Consider the following 9,871-nt stretch of genomic DNA (forward strand, 5'->3'; position numbering starts at 1 on the left):
ATCTTCGCACTTTGTGTCATAGTTGTTCGGTTTGAATTGAGTCGTGCATTCAATTTTGACATGCTCACATTTATCACATGACCGAAACTGTAAATTCAATGATAACAATACTAAACTTTTGTGGCCATGCAAACGATAGTCATTAAATCTCAATTGTTTCCTCTTGTGTGTCCTACTCGAGTTTTGGATCCACCTAATTTTTGGTCTCATGTCCTAAAACGATATGAAAAAAATAGATGAACGGGGTGGATTTTTTTCATAAACATCATGGTAGGCCCCAAGTAGCATCCCAACCCGGAAACTTCCTAAGAAAGGCTTTCTCAGTAAATCCGATGGTTATAGTTTCAAAGATAGCCTGTTTTTCTCGAAAGCGGATTGCATTGCGTGCCACACACCACCGACTTCAATAGTATGTGGACGCCACCAAGTTCTGTGAGCCCACCATGATGTATGTGTTATATCCACACCGTCCATCCATTTGATAGATCATTTTAATTCATGAGTCTAAAAATGAGACAAATCCAAGGTTCAAGTGGAACATACCACATAAAAGCAGTGGGGATAATGATTCCCACCATTAAAACCTTCCCAATCAGTCATTCAACTTGTTCATGAGGTCATAAAGACCTAAATGAAGGAAAAAACAAATATTAGATTGGTCCAAAACTTCTATAGTGCAAAAGTTTTGAATGGTAGACATTAATCCAAGTCTTGAATTAACAATTACAACTGGAAGACTGGAATGGAAGATGAAGAAGATGCAATCATGATATTCGGAAGAAAAAGTAGATTGGAAAGAAAGTTTCGACACGAGAGAGAAGAAACAAATGGTGAAGAAAGGTAAACATCAACTTAGAGTTGTGTTTATATATTGGCTAAGACATGCATTATTGAAAGGGCAGCCTAAAAGGAAACGACAAATAACATACTTTGGTTTAGCCTCAGTCACGTAGAATCAATGGAGATATGAAACCTAGACTAACATCAGATTGCATTATTTGCATTGGGCAACGTTAACAACACAACGCTGCTATCACCTTTTTTTCTAAAAGTGAAGCGACGTAGGTGGATAATGTTGTACCCTATTCATGCCCATTATGGAAAAAGCTAATAGGAAGACAACATGTGGCACTGCATGAGAGATGAGAGATGGATGAAAAGTTCTTCAAGATACTCTAAACGCTTTGTACAAAATTATAATTGGCATAAATCTAGTGCTACACACCATTGAATGGTCAACGAAGTAACGCGGCCAAGTTATTTAAAATTTAACGAGCGATGAGAAAAACACGGTCGAGCAATTCAAAATACGATAGGTAACCGAAAGACATAGAACCTGTCCAACATAAGAGTAACAGTCACAAATGAAAAATACAACAAGAAAAGAATATAGGGAGAGGCCCTTCGATTATTATAATTGTTGAACTAAAGAAAGAAGTATATGGAAAAACAAATTGCGATGGAACTCTATAAATAACAGAGGAAATTGGTAGAGCAAGTGTCTCACATCATTTAAACTAAATCTATCAATATTATCTCAACCTATCTTAAGAATAATGATAATCAAGTGGCTATAATTCTTAATTACAATTTTAGTTGTAATTCAAATCTATACTCATGTATTGAATTTGTCATTTATTCAACATTACACATTTCTTTTAATAAACATATTCTTGCAGTCGCTTTTAATGGTTAAATTGTGAGTTTTTCTTTTGATTGATTTGTGTTGGTAAGTTGAAAGATTTTTTTCTTATAAAAAATGAAACGCAACCTATTTTAGAGAAAGAATCTCACTATTTAATTATCATCACTTATTTATTATAAAATTCTACAAGTGGTTAAGTAACTAATCTTCTCGTGACCTACTACGTACGAGTTTATATCGGGCATATGCTTATTTTGATGCTTATGATCCAAGTAGTTGGACTTGGATTGAGCCACTTTATCCATTTTAGATGCGTGCGTATTATGATGTGGACTTTTACAGCCAGTAAATGGGTCCTGAACATGAATGGCCAGCATTTGAACATCAAACGGAGTAACCGGTCCCACGGTGATGGCCGTCAAATGGATGACACAGATTAATTGGAATTTAATAGGAAAAACTGATGCATGTAGTAGATTTTTGTTCTTTTTAATCCAGGGGTCATCTAGAAATTACCCCACTAGATGGACGGATCGGATCCACATCACTACCACATATCAGCCATCGGGCGATAAACGAATCGCCCTTGATCCAGCGCGACAGATCATAGGTGAGCTCGGACAAACCTTGAGACTTCCAGGCCATCCACGGAAGGTCGAGTATCATCGTAGTCGGTACAAACCCATGAAACCTGAAATGAATTTAGGAGACCCATCTTTATGACTTACACGTGGCATTTACTTATCATTTGAAACGTCCATCTAGTTTCACCTTACGTGGATGGAAATTTTATAAGAACTCATATAGATTGGATGATCCATCTATCTGATCGGTGGACTTAACGATGGACGGTTCTGATTGATAAATAAAGTTTCCACGTGAACTTCGGGAGAGAGATGTACCGTTTTAAAGTTGTACCGGCTTTTACAATATGATATTTATCTGTGGAACCATTACGCTGCCACGTCATCCACCTGTCGAATTCTTTCGGTCTTTCAATTGACACCCGTCTCGTATGTAGACTCGCATGCAACGCAGGGCATTACACAGTCATCAACCAGTTCATTTTGCCTGGTGACTGGGATGTTGCCAGCAACTGGGCCATGTGTTGAGATGGTCCGATTATTATAACCGTCCATAGCTTATTTACTGGCATAGATGATATAATTTTCCATTATCATTGGTCATGATTCTAAATTTAGGATCGAACGAGAGCCGTTTAAAACTTTCTTTTGATGGTCCAAATCATAATTTCAATGTAATTTTCTGATTCATAGCCTTTATATCATAGAGTTCACAATTTGAACGGTTAGGATCAACGTAAAACTCAGCATGTGGCCAAGTTAGAGGTGACACAGACTGTATCATTAGTCGCGACGGAAGCAAAAGTTTTACGACCACCCTTCGAATACCTGAAGTACCCTTTCGGGCTAACGGTTGTAGATATCTGTTGTTGTTAGTTTGACACCATTTAAAAAATGTCCGTGATTCTTGCAGCGTGCATAAGACAGTTGTGTGTAAATCCAGACCATCCAAATCTCAGACCCAACTGTGGATGGAAGATAATAAAATTTGTGTACTGAGAAGATAACAATGACCACCTGACATTTCCCATTCGAATTAGGACCAGTCACTATTTTACTTGTCACCATCCATCTGGCCATTAATTGGATGGATACGATTGATTTGTCGATTTGACTAGGGCCCGCAACTTGGATGGTCAGCATACATTAGTGCCACGTCCACATCCGTGAACGAAGAGTCACAACCATTTTTTAAATGGTTAGAAACGAACACGGTAATGTAGCCCGCCGATTGAACCAAACCATCTGCGATTCCGAGGATTGTCCACCTGCATTGCATGTGAACTTCACGTGCGCTGGATGGAAACGTGTGTGCGCCATCTGAGCCGTTCAAGATGTGGGTCCAGCAATGAAAGTCATCTGGTGTAAAAACAACGGACCCGCTTTCCAATCAGCCACGCTGTCCGAAACATATGGGTTGTTTTAATCTAGACCGTCGATGATTTGGTTCGACTTTCAACCATTGCAGGGGTTTGACCAGTCTGCTTTCTTCTGAGATGATTGTCATGACCGATCTGAACTTTTGAACGGCTCGGATGCCGTAGCATGTAGCACTGCATGCACCTATTTGAATTTGAAACGTTGTAAGTGGACATCTGGGTCCATTGCTCCCGTGCGCCCAAAAGTTTACTGGACGGACCGATCATGACCATCCATTTATAAGTTATTGATCGGATGGTTAATGTCGTCCAATCAGTGAGTTTCTTTCGTGGTGGGCCATGAATTGTAAGTCCACGTAATGGACGATCCTAGTCAATTCATTGGACGCTTTTTAAGGTGTCACTGTGTAACTAGGAGCACCATAACTAATAACACTCTACGAGCACTATGGAAAATCCAACATCCACGCACACAATCTGACCGTTGACTCAAATTCAATACGTGGCATTATGTAGGTCAGCTTGGATGGACGACTGTCTCAGATTTCACGGATTGGACGATCCTGATTGCCCAAGTGGTAGTCTTTCCTCAACCATTCGATCTTAACGTCCACTAATAGATCACAGCTCTGAGGTTGATCTTGTTCCATCAGTAACGTTTCAATGTGGGCAATCTGATGGGGCACTACCTGATGAACGGTCAGGATCGTGGATTATTATGACCCATGTAAAAGTTGAGCAGCACATCAGTACATGTAATATAAAGAACCGCTTTTATAGATCCAGAAGCAATCATGGTAGTGGGTGGATGCGCGGACACAAATGGACGCACTTAACATCTCAGCCGTACAGAAAAATGAAATGATGCGAAAATCAATCAATCAGACCCACTCACCAACTAATCAAACCCCATTAAAAAAAATAGCCAGTCGAAAAATGAGGATCCAACGGTCCACTTTTTAATGAAGCAAATCCCAATATTAGGTGGACCACACCACAGGAAACAGTGGTGATTGACCATTGAAAACTTCTCGTGGGCCACAAATGTTTTGGATCAAATTTATATTTATGTTTTCCCATCATCTAGGTCTGTGTGAACTCATCAAGATGTTGGATGGATGGAAATAAACATTACGGTGGGCCTTAGAAGTTTTTAATGATGTGCATTCAATCAACACTATCTCATGTGATGTGTTCGACCTGAGATTTGGTTCTGCTTCATTTTTGGCAGCATGCCCTATAATGATCTGGAAAAAAATATGGACGGTGTGGATACACTAAGCGTACTTTAAGGTGGCCCACTTTCGTGGCCTAATAGAAGTTGGTTGCAGGCAAAGCACGGTGAGGCACTAAATGCTGATTTGAGGACGTGAACACAAAAATAGTCAGAGATCCAAAACTGATGTGGACCACACCACAAAAAGCAGTGGATGGGGACGCCACCAGTGAAATCTTCCGGGGGCCCACCATAATATCCCATCCAAACCGTTTATGTGACTCCCATAGCGAAGAAGAGAAAAACCAGGAATTTTTAGTGGTGGTCGTTCTCATCCAGCCCTTCCTGTGTTATGGCCCACTTAAGATTTCATTCTGCTTGATTTTTCAGATCACACTTACCGCAACTGATGGACGGCCTAGATGTTACCACACACCACGGTGGGCCCACAGACCTTTCGTTGCAGGGAAGCGGATTGCGTACTAACTAAACTCTGTCGGGCTTAAAACGATCCGTAAAAAAGATGGACGGCGTGGATAAAACACGTGCATTCACGGTGACCCCAACAGACTTTCGTCAGCACGATTAGAGCGTACTGACTAACTAACTCAGTACGCATTCTGATTCCTCGTTGCTAAAGTTGCGTCACCTGACAGGTGTCCATGCATGGTTTTTCTTTTTGCCTCCATCGCGAGTAAGTATTGGGTGTGCGTCGCCACTTAATGGAACCCACATCAATTGTTCAAATTTTCTTTTCTATCATAAGTAATTGATCATTCCAAAATCCCAATCTACTAATGATCCTATCCTTTGATTTTTAAAGTTGAATGTGAACCATCCAAATTTTCATTTCATTGCTCTAAATTTATTTATAAATTGTGATAATAAAAAATATCTTTTCTATAAAAATTTACTAAAATTATATCATCTATCACATTTTCCGAAACATAGACGGTCCCGATCATTGTAATGCTCATCAAGTGGGCCCGAATAGGAGACGACTGACGCTTGAACTTGAGTCACGAGAGAGAAACCACGAACTCTCTAGGAAATTCACGTCCCTTCAACCACTGTAGTTCCCGCGTGGCATTCCCGTAAATACGACATAACTCCAGCCCCCTTCATAAACAAATCGGATTCACCCACAACACCTGTTTTACTCAGTGCGTAAAACAGCCAACCTCTGTGGGGTCCACAATGTTGTGTATATAAAATCTACTTCGTCTATCCGCTTTTATCCTCCTTTCTAGCCACCGTGGAAAAAAAAAATTAAAAAAAAAAGAGCTAGATGCATACTCAGACGGTCCACACGAGGAATCAGATGCCAACCATAGGTTTGCATGTGGGTCCACCAAGGTTTGTATCATTAATCAAACCCGTTAATCATATAAAAATGAACATGATAAAGTGAATTCTGAAAAATAATCCTGATCAAACTCAAGTGGGCCATACTGCAAGAGCATACAGGTTTTACGAGCAATTTCACATTGTTCTCATATTATTTCAAATAAGAGAATTAATCAAAATGATAAAATTTTAACGGTTAAAAAAATGTGTCTCACATGATGAACAGATCGGATTTACAATTACAACATGGTGGGCTCCACAGAACTTGGGAGTTGTACGCCTATGAAAAACATGTGTAGTAGACGATTCCGGTTCTTCGTAATCCACTCTCCAGAAGCATCCCCTCACTTCTACCGCTCTCTCGAACTCTCTCTCTCTCTCCACCGCATCACAGCTCTCTCTTCTCTCAGCTCGAACTTTCTCCACACTCCCAAATTCCTATAAATATTCCTCCACCGAACCCCGATCCTCTTCAATACAGAATAGAAACGAAACAGAACCAAACGCAATCCAAACAAATCCTATTCTCTCAAATCCAATTTCTTTCCTTCTCAAAACAGAACACCCAAACAGAGCTCAAACCTCGTCTTTCAACCTCCATCAATGGCGAAAACAGAGGGCAAGGCCATCGGCATCGACCTCGGCACGACCTACAGCTGCGTCGGCGTCTGGCAGAACGATCGCGTCGAGATCATCCCCAACGACCAAGGCAATCGTACAACGCCGTCCTACGTGGCGTTCACTGACACAGAGCGGCTGATCGGCGATGCCGCCAAGAACCAGGTCGCGTTGAATCCGGAGAACACCGTATTCGACGCCAAGCGCCTCATCGGCCGCCGATTCTCCGACCCGTCGGTTCAGAACGACACGAAACTCTGGCCGTTTAAGGTGATTCCGGGGCCTGGCGACAAGCCGATGATCGTCGTACGGTATAAGGGCGAGGAGAAGCAGTTCTCGCCGGAGGAGATATCGTCGATGGTGCTGACTAAGATGAAAGAGATCGCTGAGGCTTATTTGGGAATGACGATTAAAAACGCGGTGATCACCGTCCCCGCATACTTCAACGATTCGCAGCGGCAGGCGACGAAAGACGCCGGCGTGATTGCGGGTCTGAACGTGATGCGGATGATCAACGAGCCGACAGCGGCTGCGATCGCCTACGGCCTGGATAAGAAAGCGGCGAGAACAGGGGAGAAGAACGTCTTGATCTTCGATCTCGGCGGAGGGACGTTTGATGTGTCGCTGCTGACGATCGAAGAGGGGATCTTTGAAGTGAAGGCGACGGCAGGAGATACTCACCTCGGCGGCGAGGATTTCGACAATCGGCTGGTGAATCATTTCGTCGCCGAGTTCAAGCGCAAGTACAAGAAGGACATCAGCGGCAGTGCTCGGGCGCTGCGGAGGCTGCGGACAGCTTGCGAACGGGCGAAGCGAGCGCTGTCATCGACAACGCAGACGACGATCGAGATCGATTCCCTCTACGAGGGGATTGATTTCTACGCCACCATTACGCGGGCCCGATTCGAGGAGCTGTGCATGGATTTGTTCCGCAAGTGCATGGATCCCGTAGAGAAATGCCTGCGCGATTCGAAGATCGACAAGAGGCGGGTCGATGAGGTCGTCCTTGTCGGCGGATCGACTCGCATACCGAAAGTGCAGCAGATGCTGCAGGATTTCTTCAATGGGAAAGAGCTCTGCAAGAGCATCAACCCCGACGAGGCCGTCGCCTACGGTGCTGCTGTCCAGGCGGCGATTCTCACCGGCGAGGGCGACCAGAAAGTTCAAGATCTCCTCCTCCTTGACGTCACGCCGCTGAGCTTAGGCCTCGAGACGGCCGGTGGCGTGATGACGACTTTGATTCCTCGAAACACGACGATCCCCACCAAGAAAGAACAGATCTTTTCGACGTATTCCGACAACCAGCCCGGCGTCTTGATCCAGGTTTATGAAGGTGAGCGGGCTCGTACCAAGGACAACAATCTGCTCGGGAAATTCGAGCTTTCCGGCATCCCGCCGGCCCCGCGTGGAGTCCCGCAGATCAATGTCTGCTTCGACATTGATGCGAATGGGATTTTGAATGTGTCGGCGGAGGATAAAACGGCCGGCGTGAAGAACAAGATCACGATCACGAACGACAAGGGACGGCTGACCAAGGAGGAGATAGAGAAGATGGTGAAGGACGCGGAGCAGTACAAGGCCGAGGATGAAGAGGTGAAGAAGAAGGTGGAGGCGAAGAACGCGCTCGAGAACTACGCCTACAACATGCGGAATACTGTCCGGGATGAGAAGTTTGCTGGGAAGCTGCCGCCTGGAGATAAGGAGAGGATCGAGAAGGCTGTGGAAGGGGCGATCGAGTGGTTGGATCGGAATCAGCTGGCGGAGGTGGAGGAGCTGGAGGATAAGCTGAAGGAGCTTGAGGAAGTGTGTAATCCGATCATTGCGAAGATGTATCAGGGCGGTGCTGATGCTGGTGGACCAGGGATGGGTGGAATGGGCGGTGGTGATATGCCGAGTGGAGGGTACGGTGGGTCTGGTGGGTCTGGTGGGCCTAAGATCGAGGAAGTCGATTGAAAAGGGATTTGCTGTTTATTGTTGTGGTTTCGGAAGTTGGGCGTGTTTGGCTGACCCTTATATCGAGTTTTTCTCTTTTTTGGTTTTCGTTTTTTTTTTTTTTTTTAAAAAAAGCTGGCTGTTGTTAGTCGTTTGAAGGCTGGTTGTATAGTAGAGTTCATGTTTCTTCCTTTACTTCCAATAAGAATAGAAAAGATGTAGTTTTCCAAGAGACTGCGCTGTGTTTGTTTTGGGCGTACGTAAATGTTTGTGGCGTGTTTGGATGCAAAATTGAATTGGAGTACAATGTAAAAGGCTGTTGCGATTTGCAATTCTATCCGGCAGTGCATCCAAACGTGGCCTGAACTTATTAACTCGGCACTCAGGAGTGAGTTGGTGTCCATAGCCCAGATAAAACGGAGTATCAAGTAACTCTCGAGTATACATACAGAAGCATGGTTTAAAGACCTTGGTGACTCGGACGGAGTATCCAATTAAATATTGAATTGGTCCGGTACAATCTTGAATCCTCGGCCCCGGCCGTCTCTAGCCACGAACGGCAACATCTGAGTGGGGGGCCACCATGATGTATCTGTTTATCCACGCCGTCCATCCATTTTATCTCGGATTATGAGCCCCACGGATCCAATACTAAGTGGGCCACCAAATAGCAGCGGAGCCCAAAAATAAAGCGGATCCAATGGAAACGGATTGGCTACTCCCCTGCCACCAGCCAATGGCTAGTGTGCTGTTCATCTATTTTTCTAGATAATTTTAAAGCATGAGACAAAAAGTGACGTAAATTTCAAGTGCACCACAGTACATAAAACATTGGACGAACGTCAATTATTGAAATGACCGTAAAAGTTATCTTTGCTTTTTACTGTCATCTAGTTTTGGATAAAGCTGAATTTGTTTTTGCCCTTTTATTAATATCTACGTGTATGTGACATAATATATTAAGCTAATATTTGTTTTTTTCCCTTCTATTTATGAATACGTCTATATGACCTAATTAATATATTATATGTACAATAAACAGTACGGTGGGCCTAAAGAGGATTTTAACGGTGGATATACAATCACTATTGTTTGCCTGTGGTGTGATCCCTCTCATTTTTTGGATATGATCAGCATGAATGAAACACAT

The 9,871-nt window shown here is 43.5% G+C and overlaps 1 protein-coding gene across 1 annotated transcript; it reads left to right on the plus strand.

Moving 5' to 3' along the window:
• Window positions 1-6,631: 6,631 nt before the first annotated feature.
• LOC131217038 (heat shock 70 kDa protein) lies at window positions 6,632-8,953 on the plus strand. The gene has a single exon (XM_058211723.1). The coding sequence runs from the start codon at window positions 6,775-6,777 to the stop codon at window positions 8,740-8,742; it is 1,968 nt and encodes a 655-aa protein (XP_058067706.1). The 5' UTR covers window positions 6,632-6,774; the 3' UTR covers window positions 8,743-8,953.
• Window positions 8,954-9,871: the final 918 nt, after the last annotated feature.

The sequence above is a fragment of the Magnolia sinica genome, chromosome 10 (genome assembly GCF_029962835.1).
Source record: "Magnolia sinica isolate HGM2019 chromosome 10, MsV1, whole genome shotgun sequence".
Classification (NCBI taxonomy): domain Eukaryota; kingdom Viridiplantae; phylum Streptophyta; class Magnoliopsida; order Magnoliales; family Magnoliaceae; genus Magnolia; species Magnolia sinica.

Coding starts and splice junctions, on each gene's coding strand:
- LOC131217038 (XM_058211723.1), top strand. CDS start 6,775: ATGGCGAAAACAGAGGGCAAGGCCATCGGCATCGACCTCGGCACGACC.